At 39.5% G+C, this 23,481-nt stretch overlaps 1 protein-coding gene across 8 annotated transcripts in view; it reads left to right on the top strand.

Moving 5' to 3' along the window:
• The window catches only part of CDK14 (cyclin dependent kinase 14), a 665,059-nt gene that overhangs the window by 367,224 nt on the left and 274,354 nt on the right, over window positions 1-23,481 (top strand). For all 8 annotated transcript variants that reach the window (XM_070787460.1, XM_070787461.1, XM_070787457.1 and 5 more), the window contains one exon: window positions 9,009-9,129. In XM_070787460.1, the coding sequence (XP_070643561.1) occupies window positions 9,009-9,129 (121 nt within the window). The remainder of the gene's footprint in view (window positions 1-9,008; window positions 9,130-23,481) is intronic.

A 23,481-nucleotide genomic window follows, 5' to 3' on the forward strand; every position in this document is an offset into this window, starting at 1 on the left:
AAACTGGAAACAAGCATGGATATGGAAATTCATCAAAATTGCCAATTTAGTCAAAGTTATAAAATTCATTTTCTATATTGTGTTGTCATCTAACCTTGGAATAATAACTGTGAGTTTCATTAACTGAGAAGCAGAAACTAGAAAATGAAATGTAAATCAATGAACTGTGAAAATGATGATATATTCACATATACTCTCTTGAAAATGATTTTGCATTTTCTGCTAATGCAGATGTGATGCGGGATCAGTGAGGTGGAATTATTGACTTAAAAGGGCTTTTTAAGAACTTGAGCATCTATGATCTTCATACATTTAGTGAACAAAATTCTTAGTAATATTTTCTTAGAATCTGTGAGTTTTAGTACCTGTATGGACTTTAAAGGATTTCCTTAGCCTGACCCCATAGGTCAAGAAACTTTTTCTTAGAGGACCAAATTACTAAATTTTGTAACTTTATAGGTTATGCTGTGTGCTAAGTCACTCAAGTCCTATCTGACTCTCTGTGACACCATGAACTGTAGCCCGCCAGGCTCCCCTGTCCATGAGATTCTCCAGACAATAACACTGGAGTGGGTTACCATGCCCTCCTCGAGGGGATCCTCCCCACCCGGGGATCAAATCCGCCTCTCTTACGTCTTTTGCATTGGCAGGTGGGTTCTTTACCGCTAGCGCCACCTGGGAAGCCCTTACGGGTTATACAACTCAGCTTTGCTGCTGAGTGCAGAAAAGCCATAGACAGTATGTGAAGGAACAGCTATAATTGTGTTCCAGCAAAATTTATTTACATCGACAGGTAGCCTGCTTGTAGGCTACAGCTGGCTGACTCTGATCTCAGCCCCTTTATTTTACACATAGCATAAGCGAGAGAGCTTAAGTGACTTAAGGGCACACAGCTAGCTGGCTAGTGTCAGAACCACGATCAGGCCTTTAGTTTTTTCTTATTGCAACTTCCAAAATGCAGAATACTGCTCTGGTAGCAAAAGCATGTTTTCTACATGGTAGTCGGCCGAAAAACTCTGGCTAATTGGTCTTACCACCTCACCTATCAGTTTCATGTAAAGCAGTATTTCCCAAAGGAATGTATTGCTTTTTATCTTCTATGCAAAATAGAAAATGAAATCTTCATATATATAACATTTAAGTATTTGAAATGTTCCTTTCTTATTTAGAATGTCCTGTTTAAAATATTATGATCCTTCCTGCTATTTCAAAGGAAAGATAAAAAAATGTGCCCTTGTGGATAGACAGAAGCTAGGCATAATTTATTAACTTAATTCAAAGATAATTAAATAATAGCAAAATAAAATATTACCTTAAAATGTATTAATGTCTTGTGGGCTTAATTTCATTTTAATCAGAGTTTGTTTTCAGAGATTACTCTTAGTTAGTTGAAAGCCTCTGACAAATGCCAGTCATAACATTTTAAAGGGATTTCAGTATCCTGTGAAGAGTACCTTCTGTTAAAGTAGAAGTCTGGACAGAAACAAAAACAAAGATATTTCATTTAAAGGAAAGAAAAGGAGGTTATAATTGTTATCTCAAAACTTTTTTCTACCTTAAGAAACAATATGTGATATCAAAGGTATTAAAAAAATAAGTGTGTCCCCCAAATGCTCACATTTCCTGCCTCCTGTTATGGCAAATATGAGGCTAGAGAATTGGAGGGTGCTCATAGTGGGAGATTGGTCATGTAAGTCTTTTATTATTCACATTGAAGAGTGTTCCATGTAAATTTTAATTTTCAATAAAATTAATCTCAATTCATGTAGATCATTTATTGTCCAGAATATATTTCAAACGGAGAAGGCAATGGCAACCCACTCCAGTATTCTTGCCTGGAAAATCCCATGGATGGAGGAGCCTGGAAGGCTGCAGTCCATGGGGTCGCTGAGGGTTGAACATGACTGAGCAACTTCACTTTCACTTTTCACTTTCATGCATTGGAGAAGGCAATGGCAACCCACTCCAGTGTTCTTGCCTGGAGAATCCCAGGGACGGGGGAGCCTGGTGGGCTGCCGCCTATGGGGTCGCACAGAGTCGGCCACGACTGAAGTGACTTAGCAGCAGCAGTAGCAGCATATTTCAAAATTGGTAACTGTTTGCCATGGATGAACCTGAGGCTGCAATTACATTCCTGCAAGAGATGATGATAATCTGAGGAGAAGGAAGAAAAGAGAGAAACTATGATGTAAAATCCATTGAATTTTTAGAAGCTTTTATTTATTTGTTTATTTTTGACTGCTCTGGGTCTTTGTTGCTTTGCACAGGCTTTCTCTAGTTTTAGCAGGCGGGGTTGCTGTGCACGGACTTCTCATTGTGCTGGCTTCTCTGCGGAGTACAGGCTCTAGGGCGCGTGGGCCTCAGGACTTGTGGCACACCGGCTCAGTAGTTTGAGCTTATGGGCTTGGTGGTTGCGTCTTGGGAGCTCCAGCACGCAGGCTCAGGACTTGTGGCACACAGGCTTCATTGCTCCACGGCATGTGGGATCTTCCTGGACCAGGAATCGAACCTGTGTCCCCTTGTCCACTGTGCCACGAGGGAGATCTTCCATTGAGTTTTGTAATTTTGGAAGTGAAAGGAGCCTATCATGAAACAAGACTGCCGGCTTTAGTGAATGGATGGATAGTGACATTTAGTGGTAACTTACAGAACACTGGAGGTGGTTGTACTGTTTGGGGAATTGGGACCAATAAAAATAAACATGCATACGGAGGATCTCAATTGTTATTTTTATATAGAAATCTTAAGTTTTAGGGGAAGATTGATAGTAGAGATGCGTATTTGGGATCTTCAGCAGATAGGTAGTAACTGAAGACATGCGGGTAAACCACATCCTCCAGGAAAACCAATCCAGTGCAGAGACCAAAGGTCAAAGCCAAAACCCTGAACATCCCTAGAAGAAAGTACTTTTCTCTTTTGTTTTGTTTGATAGTTGTTTATTGATACACTCTAAGAGGAGCAATAATGAGCTTTACAAATTAATTTAACCCATCATCAGATACTTAATGTAAATCCTCTGAGAGGGAGAGAATGCCATTAAAAATATCTATTTAAAAAGGAATTCCTGGACTTCCATGGTGGCCCAGTGGTTAAGAATCTGCCTGCCAATGCAGGGGACGTGAGTTCAATCCCAGGTCCAGGGAGATCCCACATGCCGCAGAAGAACTAAGCCTGTGCACCACAATACTGAAGCCCGCACGCTTAGAGTCCTTGATCTGCAACAGGAGAAGCTACGGCAGTGAGAAGCCCACACACTGCAGCTAGGCAAAGTCCACACGCAGCAGCAAAGACCCAGTGCAACCAAAAATTAGAAAAAAATTCCTGGCCAGGTCCCAGGACTGTGCAATGGGAAAGAAATGTAAAAATCTTCTTCTGCCCTTACTCCATGGATTAGCGGACAGAATAGAGAACGTCTTTTCCTTTTCAGCCTGACAGCCTAATGGTAAAATGTTACCCAAGTATGTCATGTCTGTTTCAAATCAAGTATTGAAGAAAGGAGCCCCTGTCTTAGAAATATCACGTTGTGATTAGGAGCAGAACATTCTTTCTGATCGTTCAGTTTGGGGAATGAGGTATGATGAGAGGGACCTGTGGGAATTGATCTTAAATGAAAGCAAAACCACTGAGAAGCGCTGAACAGTGGCGCGTCCTCTGGAAAGACTGAAGTGGTGAAAGACGTTCCTTTATGTCGTGTTTCAGTTGGCTTTCACAAGACCATCTAGCTTTTGCCATTACCCCACTTAGTTTGAAAGAAACAAGTCAATGTTGCCAGTTCTTTTGCAATTCCGTAGTCAAAGCAAAAACATGGAAGTGAGCATTCTTGAAGCCAAATTCTTAGTTTAGCCACTTTCTTCATGGAGTCAGAGGGAGAACTCAAGTTTTCAAGCAGGGTTGCTGCTGCTGCTGCTGCTAAGTCACTTCAGTCGTGTCCGACTCTGTGCGACCCCATAGACCGCAGCCCACCAGGCTCCCCCGTCCCTGGGATTCTCCAGGCAAGAACACTGGAGTGGGTTGCCATTTCCTTCTCCAATGCATGAAAGTGAAAAGTGAAAGAGAAGTCGCTCAGTCGTGTCCGACCCTCAGCAACCCAATGGACTGCAGCCTACCAGGCTCCTCCGTCCATGGGATTTTCCAGGCAGGAGTACTGGAGTGGGGTGCCATTGCCTTCTCCGCCAAGCAGGGTTACCACCTGTAAAAAGGATGCATCAGGATTTGAAAGAATAATTAGATGTGCATGGAATAGAAATCTATTGGACATGAGTGTGTAGCTATTAATAAAAGAATTTTAGTCTGTGGGGTTCTTAAAACTGTTTACTAGTAAATTGCCATTTGACTCTGGACTCATAGCACCTTCCCTGTATTAATAATACAGTTTGCTATAGAGAACTTGCAGTCGGTGTCCAGTTTAGTGCCTGTAGTACATCCCCATTCCTGTACTTGGAGAAAGAAATGGCCACTGACTCCAGTATTCTTGCCTGAGTAATTCCATAGATAGAGAAGCCTGGCAGGCTATAGTCCATGGGACTGCAAAGAGTTGAACACGACTGAGTGATACTGGTGAGGAATTGGGTAAACCCATATCTGAAGCCCACACAGAAGTATGAGCTGGAGATAAAATAAGAGAAATCTCCTAAGGATGACAGTTAAAACTTGGCATGAGCCACAGTTATCCACAGAGTGTATGCATTGAGAAAGCATTGGTTTAAATATGTAGCTGTAGACAAGTCCATCAGTTGTGGAGCAGATAGAGGAAGTTCTAGAAGCTGGCCAAATCACTCCTGTTATCTCTTCCATAACTGAGAAGTCAAGGGAATAAATTTAAAAGATTAGGAGGGAAGTTTGGGGGAGAATCGATACATGTATATGTATGGCTGAACCCCTTTGCTGTTCGCCTGAAACTATTACAGCATTGTTAATCAGCTGTGTGCATGCATGCGTTCGTGCTAAGTCCCTTCACTCATGTCCATCTCTTTGCGACCCTGTGGACTGTAGCCCGCCAGGCTCCTCCATCCAAGGGATTCACCAGGCAAGAAAACTGGAGTGGGTTGCCATGCCCTCCTCCAGGGGATCTTCCCTACCCAGGGATGGAACCCACATCTCTTACATCTCTGCATTGGCAGGTGGGTTCTTTACCACTAGCACCACCTGAGAAATCCAATCAGCTATACCCAAATACAAAATAAAAAGTTAAACAAAAATAACCTGCCATGTGGCAGATACATATTTTATTATATTTCATGCTTGCATGCTTAGTTGCTCAGTCGTGTCTGACTCTGCATCTCCATAGACTGTAGCCCACCAGACTCCTCTGTCCATGGGATTCTCCAGGCAAGAATACTGGAGCAGGTTGCCATTTCCTCCTCCAGGGGATCTTCCTGACCCAGGGATCGAACCGGCATTTCCTGTGTCTTCTGCATTGCAGGCAAATTCTTTACCCGCTGAGACATCTTCTAGACTATTAGTGCATTATATTACATATCACATAATTTTATTTGCATATTATTATACATTTCATCTTATGTTACATATAATAATAAAGTGAGATAACAAAATAAAATAAAAGAATGGGAGTGGTCAACTGTATCCATTGCAGCTGAGAGAACTTTTAAGATAAGGTTTGAAGAATCTCCGTTGGTTGATGCCAGAGGGTTAGTTCGCTTAAGGCAAATGTTGGAAGAACTGTCACATGACTTACTTTCTGTCCCTGCCAGAGGGTAGAACCAGACTCAGAATGGCAGCAGAAGTTAGACTGTGTCATAGAGATGTGAAGAGGAATTCTTTCCTTGGGAAAGAACTTACCTGTAAAGCTTCTGAACTCTTCTGGAAATCTAAGCTTCTGCTATGCTAACTCATATTAAGGTTGCCCAAATTTGAATAATTGGCAACAGGCCTTGAATATTAGGATTTTTAACTCTGCTCTTTAGGGATCTTTCCTTAGTTAGAAGTGGTAACATCTTTTCGTTGGATACTCTTAAATGGTTATGCAAGCCAATTTAGGTGCCCAAAGGAACGTGAACCCTTTCATATACACACACTCAGCCGAAGCAGCAGCGTATAAATAAGCTATACTCATCTAGTTAGCATTTCACTTTGCTTTTTTGACTTTTAATTCAGACTAAACATTAATATAAGAAGTTTTGATAATAACCCCTGAACTTCATCCTTTTTAGAAGGTAATGTAGCTCTCTTCCTGTAGGGTAACCATAGCAACTGACAGGGAACAGAGAAAGAAAGCTTTCACACATGCTGTGCTAATTAATCCTATCCTACAGATTCCCTTCAGCTGGAGGATACAGTTTAATAAATTTTGCATGAGTAAGTGTGTTTTGATGCATGAACTATATAAATACATAGGAGTAGCTTTACTAAAAATATTTATTTTAAAAATGTGGTTGTGTATTTCTGCTTCAAGGTGTGCTTTTTTTTTTTTCTTTTGAATCATTGATTTAATAATTTGCTCCCTCTCTGAAAAGTTTGGGGATTTATCTCTTTAACTGAACAGAAATATTTTTAGGGTGAAAAGCTTTTGTTTAACAATATACAAGACATTTGCCCCAAGAATATGTTTTAATTGATCCTATGATATATTGAGATGTGAGTTTTTCTCAAGTGATGCAGGAGAGCGTATCTTAAAAATATCATAACATTACTCAATATAACACATCTACAGGCAAACCATTTTAAGAAACTGTCTTAACGCATTGAAGAGTTAGAACATCGAAAACTCACTTTCCCTGATGATTTGGGAAGTTATATGACCCGTGTGAATGGAGTCTGGGTAGTCCTTGACCTAAATTTGGGGCTTCCTTCTGGTGACTATCTTTTGGTGGCTCAGAAGATAAAGAATCTGCCTGCCCATGCAGGAGACATGGATTTGATCCTTGGGTTGGGAAGATCCCCTGGAGGACGGCATGGCAATTCACTCCAGTATTCTTACCTGGAGAATCCCATGGACTGGCAGGCTGCAGTCCATGGGGTCGTAAAGAGTTGGACATGACTGAGCGACTCAGCACTCACACAGTTGGCCTAAACTTGAGATGGAGAAAAATAATGTAGACAAAGAGCTTTTTCTGTTTCTAGTTTTTCAGAACTATTTAATAAGTTTTACAAACTTATATTCAGAATGAGCATAACTGACGTGGAGTCATACATCATTATTTAGATTTATATTACTAGGTTATTTTGAGGTCTGGTTCTCTCTTTAAAACTGGGAATATCACAGTTTTCTATAACCAGTGTGGTCTTCTGAGCTGTCAAAGAAAATCTCAGATTTTTAAATTCTCCTATCCCTCTGGCCTAGCTTTCTGTCAACAGGGCTTTGGCAAAACCAAGAAAACCCAGCCTGAATGTTTTTGGCATCCCGTTTGCCTTGACAACAGCATATGGAGCAAGTCAGAACCGATTTTGGGACTTACGCTTAGCTCCTTGGTCTGTATAGAAACATGCTCATTTGAGGAAGGAAACCCTTTGATGGTTTTACGAAACTCTGGAAACACGTTAATGCCCTGATTGTTTTATCTGTTGTTCAGTTTTGCCTGCTTTGAGGTAGGATAAATCCTTGCAGAAAAAAGGAGAAGAGGTTATTATGGAAATCTATTTTCAGAGATAGTCATTCCAGTCATGTGTAGAAGAGACCATATATGTGTATGTATGTTTGAATGTGTCAAATCTGTACACTTTAATATGGAATACTTGTAACACTAGTCAGTTTATAATATGCCATTGTATGGTTATAAAAACTGTATGGTAGGGAAAATTGAATTATTGTAACCAAACTGAACTAATTAGAAATTCTTCATCTGACCAGCTACCCTGTTAATTTTAATATTTACATATGATACAGTAAAGGAAATGTCATTAAAAAGTGTTTAATAAACAAAAAAAGGTAATGTTCCTTTTTTATTACATAAAAACTTAAATAATCAAAACATTAAATATGTTATGGTAGGTTCACTGTAAAAATGTTTATTTACTTAGAGCATCACAGTGATAGATAAAACTTTACTCTCATCACTAATGAACATACTCAGATAGAAAACTATCATACAGTTTTTTTTTTTCTAAAAAGAATATCTTTAATTTTTGATTTTTAAAGGAATTATGTATTCATTGTATAAAACTTGGGAAAAATTCAGGAAATGTATTAAATTAAAAAAACTAAATATTTCTATATTCAGAACTAACCATTGAAGATATTAAAATATATTTTTCAACAGTCTTTTTCCAGTGCCTAAGTATTTATGATTGTGAGGTTAAACTGTACATAATTTATCACTTAATATATTATTTTGACCACTTTCCCAATTTTTTTTTCACTTTCCCAATTTTTAAACATTCTTAGAAAACTTTAATTTTATTACATGATATCTCATCTCCATGTACCAGATTTATTAACTATTCCTTTATAATTATTTATTTATGTATTTCAAATGACACTCTTGAATAGCATTTCTTAGTGTTTGACAGAACACTGACACCAAAAGAAATTTTGGAAAAGACCTTTGAGAAAAGAGTCATATTCTCTTCTTTCGGATTCGTAATACATGTTAGAAAAAATTAAGGGCACTGAGAAGTCTCACAGTATACAGACCTGTTTTACTTTTTAAACCATCTTTTCTCAAAGTTATTCAGTCTTGGAACTTTTTCTTATAATACTTATTTTTAACTGTCAGAACCAAAGTACCATGAAACAATCTTTGGAAAGCCAGGAGATTTCTAAGCTTCTGTATAATATCTAATAGTTTATGAATCATTTGTTTACTCTTTGGGGATTTTTTTTAGGTTCTTAGTGCTTTATTAGGAAATATAAAGGATTTATTGGTTATTAGCGTGTATTTGAAACAGATAAACCAAAATATGCTTTTCCCAACCTTTTGCGTAACTTTGACACTGCATTCGTGATTCTGTATTATAATATCACGTTTGACCTTTTAAAACTGTGAACATCCAAATTTAAATTACTTTGATCATTAATGTCTATTAAACTTCATGTTCTCTGTAACCCACAGGTCTCGCAAGAGCAAAATCCGTCCCCAGCCACACATACTCCAATGAAGTGGTTACCTTGTGGTACAGACCTCCAGATGTCCTCTTGGGCTCGACAGAATATTCCACCTGCCTTGACATGTGGTGAGAAATGGAGCTTTACTTGAGCTAATTTATCTGTAGTGCTTGGTCTGGGTCAAGCCTAGACAAACATCCGAACAGTCTGAATGAAGATTAATGGTACTGGAGCGTTTGCCGGTGTGTGGCAATACCGCTGGAGTTTTTGAAAACATAATTGGGAATGTTCCCTAATCAGGGGCTCTCTTACAGATGGTGTCTGGTAAAGGCTCTTGATGGACAAGGGCAGAGACATTTTTCTAGCTGTCAGTTCAGTGATTTTCTCCCTAATGGTCTTAATTTGTGGCTTTGTTTTATAACAAGGGAGTATATATCTCCAAACAGCAGTATGAGTAGGAAGTAGTAGAAGCATGTTTAAATTCACAGCAAAATTCAGATAAATGGTCTGAACATTTTGCTATAACTGTAAGGTGCTAAATTTGGTACAATATACCCCTGAAAACTGTTGGTGCCAATTATTCAAGATGAAATAAAACAATCACTTTTAAAAAAATGTCAGAGTAAGTTTAATTCCAGTAGACTCACAGTTCTGCACAATGGTTTCACATAACTTAAAAATCTGTTATAGGAGGCGCAAAGTCCGGTGAGATTTAATGTATGATTATTATTAATGATAAACTTTAATGAGTTTCCAGTCTAGTATGATCTAGTTCAAATAAGGGAATAATCTTCTTTTTAGCTACCAGGGAAGGCTTAATAGTGAATGTTAAAAATGTCATTTATTAATAGAAAAATTCCTTTTCTAGACTCACAGTTGTGTTTAAAGTAAAACAGTTCATATAGCACATAGTTTTTTAATAGCAGGAATCATCTTCCATGAATGATGATGGCCCATATACAGAATTCAGCTACATGTTCACATAATGTTTATGACCTCAATAAAGCTGCAGCGTTTGTCATTTATCTTCTTGCCATGTAGTTACTTCACCGCTCTACCCTCAGTAATCTTGGCTTTTAGTTAATTAGGCTGTGATGTGGCCTGGCTATCTTCCCTGATGTTTCTGATCCAAACACTTTATGGGGAGAAAACAAGGAAGTTTCTTGTGTTGTAAGGCACAGTATAGATTTACTTAATTTAGATTCCAGCAACTCCCTTGGACATGGGATTTGGGGATCTGTGAAGCCACTGAAAATCTATGCAACATTTTGTGTACACATGGATGTATTTATTTTTATGAGGTGTAGATCTCTAGCTTTCAGTAGAGCTATAAAAGAATCTGGGTCATCAAACAGCCTAAGAGCTATTGCCATAGATTTTGTAATGCCTTATAATGAATCTGATACCATTGTAAATACATGCTCCAAAACACTGAGCATAAAGATGACCGTCTATCATTAAGGAGCCGGGCTAATCCATTTTTTACATCAAACTTCCTGACTTTTTTTTTTTTGGACCATTGTTTCCACAATTAGATTTTTTTTTTTCCTCCAAAGCTAAGCAGGGGCTTGAACAAAACAGCTATTTTGGTCATTAGCTGTAATGGAGGAAAAGATTGGAAATAAAGGTCAATGAATGCATCCATCTGAATATCAGTTACTGTCTCATTCCCTTCCTCCTTCATGCCCTTATAGTTGCAAGTTGGCTATGCAAATAATCATTACTTAATATTCTGAGTTAGGGAGTGTTTTTCTCCATTTTTTGAGAATAGGAATTCTAGATTGTCTTTCGATGAGGTCAGTCAAGGACTCTGCTAACAGAACATAGTTTGGAAACATTTGTAACTTGGAGCCAGTCTTGTCTTAGTTGCTTGGCAGGGCACTTCAAGCTCTACCCTTAGACTGCTGCTGCTGCTGCTGCTAAGTCGCTTCAGTCGTGTCTGACTCTGTGGGGAGAAGCTATTTTTTTATACGCCAGTGGCTAATTTTCCCCAAAGCTTTGAAAGTGCTCTGTAATGAGCAAAGAACTACATGGATTATGACTTGCTAATATGTCTGTTTCTGACGTGTAGTACTTGATGTCCAGTCTGTGTGTTTCCACTGCCCCCAGCCCTAGCCTTTCTTTCTTTCACATGTGTGTGCCTGTTGGTATCCATCCTTTTAAGGAAGAAGGTTTGGTTGCTTTCTGCCAATTTGCTTTAACAGAGACATAATGAAGCCTAAGAAGAAGATCGTAATTTAAGTGGAAGGGGGGAAAACTGATATGAAATAGTAGACCCTAAATACCCTTTTGTCTGCATGCCAAGATTATTCATTGCCATAAAAACAAAAAATAAATGTGTTATGTTGGAGCACTTTTCCACATTAATGGCTGTTCATTTCTGAGTTATGTCTATACTATGCCTTTCACTCTGAATCTGATTTCATTCCAAGCCGTTTTCTAACAGCCGTTTTGTTATTTTCCAGGTAAAACGTATGTATGTTTCCAGTCAGAGAAAAGTTCACAGGGCACTGATTTTTGCATCATTGGTGACCTTGATGCTGGATATTGAAAGATCTAGAAATGGGACTGTGGTTGAGTCTTGGCTCAGCTGCACCAAAGAGCAGTGTGAATATTAACCCATAGACAACAGCGGGGAGGCAGGTGGCAGGGGTCTCAGGCTGTTTTACAGTTCATTTACCTTCCTGGGGCAGCAGGGTAGTAACTAAAAACTAACGATCCCTACCCAGTGTTACAGTTTCCAGGATTCTGTTTAAATAGCTTCGGGCAATAAAAATATTAATGAAGACACTTTACGCATTAACATTGGCAGCGAGTGATGGAAATCAGAGCTCTCCCATTGTGATTTACTGCTGTAGGTCTCCAGCATGTGGGTGATGTATAGATATACTGGGCAGTTTGAGAACTCATCAGGAAAGGTAGTTTTTGGTACCTTGACTGCCTCCATGGAGGAGGACTTAAGCAAAGGAATCAAATTGGACTTCGTCTGGTGTATAACTTCCCTTAATTCTTGGATTTTATAACTCTTTGTTTAAGTCCAGGCATAGGAAATCATCTTTAAGCTTCTAAACCAAAAAGGCTTACCAAGTACTGAAAACCACATTAAGAGAAGTGCAGATGTGCCAGTGAGCTTATCTGCGTAGTCCGTCCCTTGTCAAGGAGTTCTGCTCCAGCTGTCCAGGTCATTGCTCTAAACAAGCTTTATATTGCTTTATAGAAGCTCATAAATATATTTAGAGTGGCGTTTGTTTTCTTAAGCAATAGGTCACTTGGGATTGTTTTAAGGGATTAAATTTTAACATAGGGTGACAAAATTATCTGTAGCTAATAAATACCTCGTCAAGATCATGCTGCTTTTGGGAGGGGCCACAGTGTAGAGTGGCACCACCTTGTGTCAATTCCATGCTCCCCAATAGCATGTCAGTCTCCCCTTTTCATCATCTTTTTCAAAGCTAATTAACATATTAACTATGCTTGTCAAAATGTGGGGTGAGTCGTTTATAAATAAGCCTGTCAAATGTAATGAGATTGCATATTAAATCACCCTTTCTCTATTACATCTCTGATTTAGGATTAAAATCAATTTATTTAACATTGTAGCAGCTGGGTGGTTAGAAAAAAAATTTCTGTACTGATCTTGATATATAGAAAAATGTCTGCATCAAAATTGATTTTCCATATATCAGAAAAGAAATTGCCTATTTATTGAGTATTATAAGGCCATTTAGCATTGCATTTTATTAAAGAAGCCTAATTACCATACATATTGGCAATATAGAGTTCTGCCCTCATCCTTAAGAGTCTCTCCTGAACAAAGGACATTTATGTAATAAAGTTTCCTAAGGACTCAGGTTTTTAAGAGAAAGAATCATAAACGATTCGTACTGTAGTGCCCACCCAGAAAAGAAATGTGTTCCATGTGAGATAATATCTTGAGTAATTGGCTACTAGTAATAATAATAATTAAGTCTTACCATTAGTAATAACAATGGTAATAATAAGAGATACTTTTCTTGGACCCAAATTGTATTCTATGCTCCTTTATACATTAAAAAAAAATATGCAGTGTTTATTTTGTCCTAATACTCTTTTTTTTTTGAAGAGTATGGTTGCTTGACAATGTCATGTTGGTTTCTACTGTATGGCAAAGTGAATCAGCGACATGTATACGTGTATCCTCTCTTTTGGGGATTTCCTTCCCATTTAGGTCACCACAGAGCCTTGAGTAGAGTTCCCCGTGCTGTAGAGTAGGTTTCATTGGTTATCTGTTTTACACACAGTATCAATAGTGTGTAAATGTCAATCCCAATCTCCCAATTCATCCCACCCTCTTCTTCCCCGTTGGTATCTTTACGTTTGTTCTCTCTGTGTTTCTATTTCTGCTTTGTAAATAAGATCTTCTATTCCTCTTATATATTTTAATTACTTACCTGCTGTTCCATGATAAAGTGAAAGAAAGCAAAACCTGGAGAGACTAAATAGAATAATAAAGGTCATGTATTTAGTAAATAGAGTCAGCATTCAAACTCAGAGCTAACCCACTCCAAAACCTTTTCTCCCTAAAACATATTACATAGTCTCCTAAGTTGATTTATAAACAACTGTGTTTTTTTTTCATTTTACTAGTAAAGTGATTCCAAAACACACATCAGTAAAATACCTCTTTGAGAATTTAGGTTATACTCTGAATCATGTTGGGTCCTTTGCATGCTTCAAACCAAGTGGAGCCTCTCAATTTTATTCAGGGTGGAGCTTTTTTGAAATAAACTTAAGGCTTGACTCATTGGATTAAATACATTTTTGTGGGACCAATATCTATACTGGCAAGTATTTTCCCAACTCCTAACCAATACTCATTTACCACTTTTGCTAAAATGAATGTATCTATTTGAAAAAGAAGGCTGGTTAAAAATGAGACTTTTTCATGGGCTACATAAAGTCATCTAACAGTTCACATTATTTACACATTTTCCAATTAATCAGATCATAAGACCAAGGAGGATTCAGATTAGTCACTGTCCAAAGTAACATCTCTTTAGGAGCTCTTGAGAACTGCTTAAATAATACATGATGCAAATGACTTATTGGTATTGCCAGAGACCGGGCAATGCCACAGAAACAGAAAAACAGAGGTCATCAGGAGGGTGTTGGGGGGCGGGAGGAAGGTGAAAGCTGAACTCCTGGTGCCGACCATGGTTTCTGAGTCTCTTCTACTATTGAAATTCTTTAAAAGTAGGGTGACCATAGAGTATTTTGTCCATACTGGGATACCTTTCAGAGTTAATAGTTCTGCTAGGACAATGTGTATAAAATGGGGATTTAATTGTGACTTGCGGGCGTCTTACTCATAGCACTGGAGCAGTAATTGCTAAATACTGGTAGTCAGAAGACACAGTGCATTTGACTGCTTGTTTCACACCAAAGGAAAGCTGGCTGCCAAGTTCCATTCCACTGCTTTGTAACAGATTATCTCCAGAAGTACAGTTCTCTCGTATGAGACTTATGACACTGGTGGGTGGTGGCCAAAGTGCTGTCTTTAGTGATGATTTTCAAATGCTGATGGAAACCAGTTCTCTTATCCTATCAAAAGTTTAGTGTGTTTATGGTTCTTACATCCATGTTGTTTATCCGTGTGTGTTTGTGTGAGAGAATCTATGTGTGTTCTCAGGGAATATATTTGGTCACTTGTTATATAATGGGTTAGCTGAATCATAGCATATAAGATGAGACGTTGTATGTGTATTTCACTACTAAATATTTTACAAACAAATAAAAACTCCCCTATGTGCATCAAAGTTGGCAAAGTAATTTATACAGTGGAAGTGAGAAATAGATTTAAGGGCCTAGATCTGATAGATAGAGTACCTGATGAACTATGGAATAAGGTTCGTGACATTGTACAGGAGACAGGGATCAAGACCATCCCCATGGAAAAGAAATGCAAAAAAGCAAAATGGCTGTCTGGGGAGGCCTTACAAATAGCTGTAAAAAAAAGAGAAGCGAAAAGCAAAGGAGAAAAGGAAAGATATAAGCATCTGAATGCAGAGTTCCAAAGAATAGCAAGAAGAGATAAGAAAGCCTTCTTCAGCGATTAATGCAAAGAAATAGAGGAAAACAACAGAATGGGAAAGACTAGAGATCTCTTCAAGAACATTAGAGATACCAAGGGAATATTTCATGCAAAGATGGGCTCGATAAAGGACAGAAATGGTATGGACCTAACAGAAGCAGAAGATATTAAGAAGAGATGGCAAGAATACAAAAAAGATCTTCACGACCGAGATATTCATGATGGTGTGATCACTCACCTAGAGCCAGACATCCTGGAATGTGAAGTCAAGTGGGCCTTAGAAAGCATCACTACAAACAAAGCTAGGGGAGGTGATGGAATTCCAGTTGAGCTATTTCAAATCCTGAAAGATGATGCTGTGAAAGTGCTGCACTCAGTATGCCAGCAAATTTGGAAAACTCAGCAGTGGCCACAGGACTGGAAAAGGTCAGTTTTCACTCCAATACCAAAGAAAGGCAATGCCAAAGAATGCTCAAACTACCGCACAATTGCACTCATCTCACACGCTAGTAAAGAAATGCTCAAAATTCTCCAAGCCAGGCTTCAGCAATACATGAACCGTGAACTTCCTGATGTTCAAGCTGGTTTTAGAAAAGGCAGAGGAACCAGAGATCAAACTGCCAACATCCGCTGGATCATGGAAAAAGCAAGAGAGTCCCAGAAAAACATCTATTTCTGCTTTATTGACTATGCCAAAGCCTTTGACTGTATGGATCACAATAAACTGTGGAAAATTCTGAAAGAGATGGGAATACCAGACCACCTGATCTACCTCTTGAGAAACCTGTATGCAGCTTAGGAAGCAACAGTTAGAACTGGACATGGAACAACAGACTGGTTCCAAATAGGAAAAGGAGTACGTCAAGGCTGTATATTGTTACCCTGTTTATTTAACTTATATGCAGAGTACATCATGAGAAACGCTGGACTGGAAGAAACACAAGCTGGAATCAAGATTGCTGGGAGAAATACCAATAACCTCTGATATGCAGATGACACCACCCTTATGGCAGAAAGTGAAGAGGAACTAAAAAGCCTCTTGATGAAAGTGAAAGAGGAGAGTGAAAAAGTTGGCTTAAAGCTCAACATTCAGAAAACGAAGATCATGGCATCTGGTCCCATCACTTCATGGGAAATAGATAGGGAAACAGTGGAAACAGTGTCAGACTTTATTTTTTGGGGCTCCAAAATCACTGCAGATGGTGACTGCAGCCATGAAATTAAAAGACGCTTACTCCTTGGAAGGAAAGTTATGACCAACCTAGAGAGCGTATTCAAAAGCAGAAACATTACTTTGCCAACAAAGGTTCGTCTAGTCAAGGCTATAGTTTTTCCTGTGGTCATGTATGGATGTAAGAGTTGGACTGTGAAGAAGGCTGAGCGCCGAAGAATTGATGCCTTTGAACTGTGGTGTTGGAGAAGACTCTTGAGAGTCCCTTGGACTGCAAGGAGATCCAACCAGTCCATTCTGAAGGAGAGCATTCCTGGGATTTCTTTGGAAGGAATGATGCTAAAGCTGAAACTCCAATACTTTGGCCACCTCATGCGAAGAGTTGACTCATTGGAAAAGACTCTGATGCTGGGAGGGATTGGGGGCAGGAGGAGAAGGGGACAACAGAGGATGAGATGGCTGGATGGCATCACTGACTTGATGGACGTGAGTCTGGGTGAACTCTGGGAGTTGGTGATGGACAGGGAGGCCTGGCGTGCTGCGATTCATGGGGTCGCAAAGAGTCAGACATGACTAAGCGACTGAACTAAATTGAACTGGCAAAGTAATTGGTTGCCCACAACTGGTGTTTGGATGACTTTTTGTTTGTTTGGTTACCTCAGATATTTTTATTGATTTCTGAGTTCACAAAGCAGTATAGCAGATGTAAACTAAGTTTTAAGGCCATGTGTGAGATCCCTAAAGAGTAAGAGTCGAATGGAAGTGCACACTGCTACGCTGACTGAAAGAACAACTGGGAGAACTGAAAATCTGACATAAAATTCCAAAATATATACTATTCTGGAAGCACGAGTGTAAGATCAAATAGCCCTATACAATCCAAGACGCACCGGAGGACTCACTATATTAGAACTCAATACATTAGTGTGGTCATTGGATGAGTTTTAAATAGCCAATTGCGATGACTAACTTTCGTGTTACTAAGATTGCCCTTGGTACACTTAGCTGCCTCACTGGTTGATGAGAATAGCAAGAGATGGGTAAATGGGAACTTCTTTAAGAAATATACGACTCCATAAATGTTGAAAATGGTGTATCGGCCAAGCTAAATATTTTGCATTTCTATTAAAGTATGCTGTGGACAGGCACTGTGGAATATATTAAAGAATTAGAAGCTTCTGTATTTGGTTTTAGGGAGATTAAGACACTGTCTGTGTCTAGAAACTTAGAGAGAAGTTTGGCCCAGGATGTTCTGATCTTACATGTGTATGTGTGTGTCTGTGTGTGCACCCATACATTTAAGTTGGAAATATATGTTAGCGCTCAGCATTTGGAAAATACTGGATGCTTACTAGTGCTTTTTATGTTTTGTAAGTTGTGCATTTTTTTTCATTTGCAACTCGATTCTCTGCTCCTGGTAACTGGCAGTGGTTTGCTGTTTAAGGAAGCTGTATTGTAGTAGAAAACACATCAAAAGCCCAAATTAGGTTCTGACTCTGCCTGTCCTTAGCTGTGTGAACATAGCTGATGAAGTTCCTTAACTACCCTTCTCTTCACTTTCCAAATCAGAACACTTTGATGGTTAAGTCTACATTAGTTGTTGTTGTTCAGTCGCTCTGCTGCTGCTGCTAAGTCACTTCAGTCGTGTCCGACTCTGTGTGACCCCATAGACGGCAGCCCACCAGGCTCCCCCGTCCCTGGGATTCTCCAGGCAAGAACACTGGAGTGGGTTGCTGTTTCCTTCTCCAATGCATGGAAGTGAAAGGTGAAAGAGAAGTCGCTCAGTCGTGTCCGACTCTTAGCGACCCCATTGATAGCAGCCTACCAGGCTACTCCATCCATGGGATTTTCCAGGCAAGAGTACTGGAGCGGGGTGCCACTGCCTTCTCCAGTTCAGTCGCTCAGTCGTGTCCAACTCTTTGCAACCCCATGGACTATAGCCTGCCGGCCTTCCCTCTCCTTCACTATCTCCCAGAGTTTGCTCAAATTCGTGTCCATTGATTTAATGATGCCATCCATCCATCTCATCCTCTGTCGCCTTCTTCTCCTCCTGCCCTCAGTTTATCAGTTATAACCAGTAGCTAATAGCTGCCACAATTACAGTGAGCAGCCATCTCTTGCCCCCTCCTACTCACCCTCTAATCCTGTTTCTCAGAAGCAGCTACTACTTTCAACTCTTAGGATCTGTCTCCATATGTCTTAAATAATTATATTGCTACCCATTCATTTACTCTTTTAGACATGTCTACTAAGTAGGTGTGTAGTAGACAAAGATTTAACTTTCTTCCATCAACCTTCCCTCACTCCACCTTCATCTCATTGTGTCAATATAGAATTTATATCCCATTTTGAAATATTAATATGTGCATATTTTTCATGGTGAAGTCTTATAGTATTCATAATTATGTATCCTTTCTTGTACAGTGTTTTGCTCTTCTTAAACTTTATAATTGTCTCTGATTTTTTTTAGTTTAGTTGTCTTTGTCCCTGCTGTTATTTATAGGCATAAAAGATTTGTCAATTACACATGAAAACTATTTTCCAGATGCTCAAAAGCATCAGCAAATTTGTCAGTCCCTTTTAATTGTCTTGACATCTCCCTTTCCCACGCTTTTCCTTAAAAGCTTCCTCTCTTGGCTGTGTGATTTCTTGCCTTAGTACAGCTGAAAGCCTCCATTTCAGGACTTCCATTTACACTGTCTCCTGCTGTTATGGGTCCTTATTTCGTTATTTTCTGTCCCCTGCCGTATCTGCTGTGTACCTCCTTCTGCCCTGACCTAGGTCCTGGATGGCTGACCACTAAGGAACACCTCCTCCAAGCTGCCTCTGCTACTGGTTTCCAACTGAGTTCAGGCAAAGGGCATGTGAGAGGGTTGGATATTCATCCTTACTTCTTCCCTGCTTTAAACCGTATTTCTGGGAATGGCTAACTACAATTTCTGTGAGAAAGGACCTCTGTCATGGCTCTAGCTGTGAATCATGCTCGTGCCCCGTCATGTCCAATTCTTTCTGACCCCACGGACTGTAGCCCACCAGGCTCCACAAGAATACTGGAGTGGGTTGCCATTTCCTTCTCCAGGGGATCGTCCTAGCCGAGGAATCGAGCCCATGTCTCCTCTGCTTCCTGCACTGCAGGTGGATTCTTTACTCGCTGAGTCACTGGGGAAGCCCCTGTAGCTGTCAGTAGATTTCAGTGACACCTGACCTTTTTGATCCTAGGGTCAATAATGGCTGTTAGTTATAAGGCAGGTAATGACTGGCTTCCTGCTGTTACTAGCCTCTCAGTGTTTCAATACATCTTCTTCGTTCTCTTACACCTCTATAAGTAGTAAATTCATTCTGTCCTGGGTTCCATTCCTTTTCCTTCTGACCTTCACTGATCATAGATTCTCTGTTCCCTGGGTTCCTTGTCTTCCTCCTTTAGTTTCCTAAGAAAGAATATATGAAAGATGCAAGTTTTCAAATTCTTGGTTTTCTCAGAATGTCTTTATTCATCTCCCACACATGACTGATAATACTTTGGATGAGAACGTAATGACTTCCCCACCCCCCTCAGAATTTTGAATGTATTATTTAATTTCTTCAGAGCTTCTAGTTTTGCTGCTGAAAAGTCTGATTCCATTCAGATTTGCAGTCATTTATGTGTCTCATTATACTTTCTCTCTGGAAAGTATTAAGTTCTTTTGTCTAACCCTGGTACTCTGAAATTGCTTGATAATGAGCTTTGCTGTTTATTTTATTATCTATTTATTTTGGCTGCACTATGTGGCAAGTGAGATCTTAGCCCCCTGACCGAGGACTGTGCCCCCCCGGAACTGGGAGTGCAGAGTCTTAACTACTTAACCACCAGGGAAGTCTCCAAAAGTGAGCTTTGACTGTGTCTTTTTCTGTTGGTGCCAATAGATACACAGATCAATTAAACATGTTTTTTACTAAATTTCCCCCTTTCCAGCTCTGCCTCACCCTGCCCTCACCACTTATCCTCAATTAGAGCCTTTTTGGATTTAATTTCTCCAGATGATAAATATCGGGTGTCTCGCTGGTGGATTGGGTGAGAAATGGTCAGAGAAGGCCTGTGGGTTAATTGCTTTGTACACACTTCCAATCCTCCACCTTATTTCCAGATGTTGATTCACGTCACACTTTCTAGAACTGAGTCTCCACGTCCTGTGCCTTTTGTAAACTGCTGTACATGAATGCTTTGTCTGTAACTTGGGTAGTTATAACTGCCTATGGTCTGCCTAGATAGCCACACCTGTGTTCACAACTGAAAAACCTCTCTCTCATCCTCTTGTGTCTCCTCATCTATTTCGTGTGCTCAGTCACTTCCACTGTGTCCAGCTGTTTGTGACCCCAGGGACTATAACTGCCAGGCTCCTCTCTCCTTGGGATTCTCCAGGCAAGAATACTGGAGTGGGTTGCCAGGCCCTCCTCTAGGGGATCTTACTGACCCAAAGATGTGAACCTGCATCTCCTGTGTCTCATCTCCTGCATCTATTTTATCCTTGTTTAAAATGTTATTCCTTAACTGACACTTCATTCACTTTGGGGGGCAGGACAGCAGGGTTTGTGTACATTTTACTAAATGTCCTACTCTTGTTAATTTAATATCGACTGCTGTACTTATGGACAATTGACTGCTCAGGTCCTCATCCTGTAGAAAATTGTGATTTTTCTTGGGTACAGATTTGAGTTGCAAGTGTTGATGAGTCGGAGCCAGTCAAACAGCACAAGGCAGGCAGGAGCCTCTTGACTGCCAGAATCTTAGTGTGGTGGTAGAAATTTGTAATCCTTGCCATTTAACTGTGAATGCAGTCATGACAGCTTTGTTAGGAAAACAAACATGAAAAGAGAGCCATGTACTTTTTGACAAGCTAATGATGGGAAGGAATAGAAAGGGCAGTGATAATTTTTTCAAACATAAAAATTTTCCATGAATTGAGAGAAGTGATTACAAGAAGTAGCTCTTTGGATCAACGGCGTGTGTGAATCCAACATGAGCTTACTATTAAAACAAGCAGAAACAGCTAGTCTAACTCAGCAAGTGTTCCAGGCGATATAAAGTTTCTAATCCAATAAGGGTAAAAAGGTAGCCTGTTAACTTACATGCACAAGAAAGATATGATTGAATGGAAATGTGATTGGAGAGAAGCTAGGAGCTTGTATAAACATAATTGTTGGTACAGGGATCTAGGTGTCAGAACTGTTCATTGAAGGAAGAAAATGGGGTCTTCGTGTGGTTACGACATTTGTGAATTAACTCCTCAAGACACTACTAAAGCATGTACTTTAATTAGAAATCACATTTTCATTTACTGGTATTCTGCTGTATAAATTAATGTAACTTAAATATACTAGTAGCTTTCTTAGTTTTAGACTATATTATGTAATTGATCGGAGAAGGCAATGGCACCCCTCTCCAGTACTCTTGCCTGGAAAATCCCACGGATGGAGGAGCCTGGTAGGCTGCAGTCCATGGGGTCACAAAGAGTCGGACATGACTGAGTGGCTTGACTTTCACTTTTCACTTTCATGCATTGGAGAAGGAAATGGCAACCCACTCCAGTGTTCTTGCCTGGAGAATCCCAGGGACAGAGGAGCCTGGTGGGCTGCCGTCTATGGGGTTGCACAGAGTCGGAGACAACTGAAGCGACTTAGCAGCAGCATGTAATTGATAAACTTGAATGTTTGTGTTTCTCTTTTTGTTTTGCTCTTCAAATGTAATGTACTTAGATTCTTATTGATCAAAGATATCACTGGAGAAATAGAGAAATAGTACAATAATTGAAAAAGAATTAAAGTCAAATTTAACTAAACTAGACTATCAGTGGCCAAGAAAGAGCCTGCTTTAAATTCCATCAAAATATAAAACAAAATGTAAATATAGTCTGTCTTAATTATAGTCTGTCTAAGGAACAAACGCAGTCTAAGGGACTTAGCAGTTACTGAGGACCAAATCTGAGTAGCTTCCTGTTTTCCTCTACACATGTGGATTATTCATCTTTTGCTATGGCATTTTATATTTCTCTGTATTTCCATGTGAGAGAGTACAATTCTAAGAACGACATGTTCACATAATTGCCTTGTCTGCAGAGCTTGGCAAACCGTTTCTGTTCTCTCTCATTGATAGTTTGGCGGTTCTTCCCTGATAGCTGGCTTTCACCATGTTTGCTTCTGAAGACAGAATATATTCATAGCCTAATGTAGACTCAACAAATTGAAAACCTTTATTATATCAACTATATACATTTTTGTCCGTCATATTTAATCCTAACATGTTTAATTTAGAAGCTGTTTCAGAATTTTAGCTACCTAATGGTATCAATTCACAATTTTATTTTAGTTTTATGGCCATTTTGTACCCCTGCCTCCCAAATCTGAAGATTCTTGGTTATTCTGTTCATAGTAGCTGGTTGGTGGGGGCACAGAGGGAAAAAGAGCTTCTAGAATCCCACAGTAGCCCCCTTCCCATAAAGATCTCCCTTGCACATTGTGATTATCTTTAGTCATTCATTCATTTAACAAACCTTACAGAATGTCCAGAGGTTCAAGAGTGAAGAAGACCTGGTCCCTGCCCTCAAGCAGTACCCTCTAGTTAAGCATGATACCACTCCAGGGGGCATCGTCCACATTGTACGCAGTGTCTAATCTGTACAGTCACATTCCAGGGCAAGTCTTTGCGTATATTCCGAGAAGCCCACAGACTTCACCAAAAATTGGACAATAAGGATTTATAGTGGGAAGATTTTTGCCTTTGGGTCTTCCATATATTATCTAAGATGGTTGTCATAGCAGATGGTTGTCAATCATTTCATTGTCAAATGCCATCCATCGAGTTGTATATCTAAGTGGTGCTCATTCCAACGTTCTTAACCATTGACTGTCCAAGTCCAGCTGTGGCCTTTGATAACTAGAACTAAATACATCAGCTTAACACTCTGTAAATTGAAGTTTAGAATTCTCCTTTCAGGAGAGCACTTTTCATGACGATTTCAGCAGTGATTTGTCCTTGTGATTTGCTAGATATAGTTTCTCTAAAAAGATTGCTTGAATGTGTCGTTTACTTTGATCTTTAAGATAATTGCCCACAAATAATTTTTTTCCTAATTCCCCACATTATTCAGGATGATTAATACATTTGGAGGGAGAAATCTTATGACTTCCTTGTTGTGCCTCAGCTGTCATATAAACAGGAATTAAAGATGTGTGAAGCTTATTAATTGGTTTTTTCTTGTCCTG

Source organism: Bos indicus, chromosome 4, assembly GCF_029378745.1.
Source record: "Bos indicus isolate NIAB-ARS_2022 breed Sahiwal x Tharparkar chromosome 4, NIAB-ARS_B.indTharparkar_mat_pri_1.0, whole genome shotgun sequence".
Taxonomy (NCBI): domain Eukaryota; kingdom Metazoa; phylum Chordata; class Mammalia; order Artiodactyla; family Bovidae; genus Bos; species Bos indicus.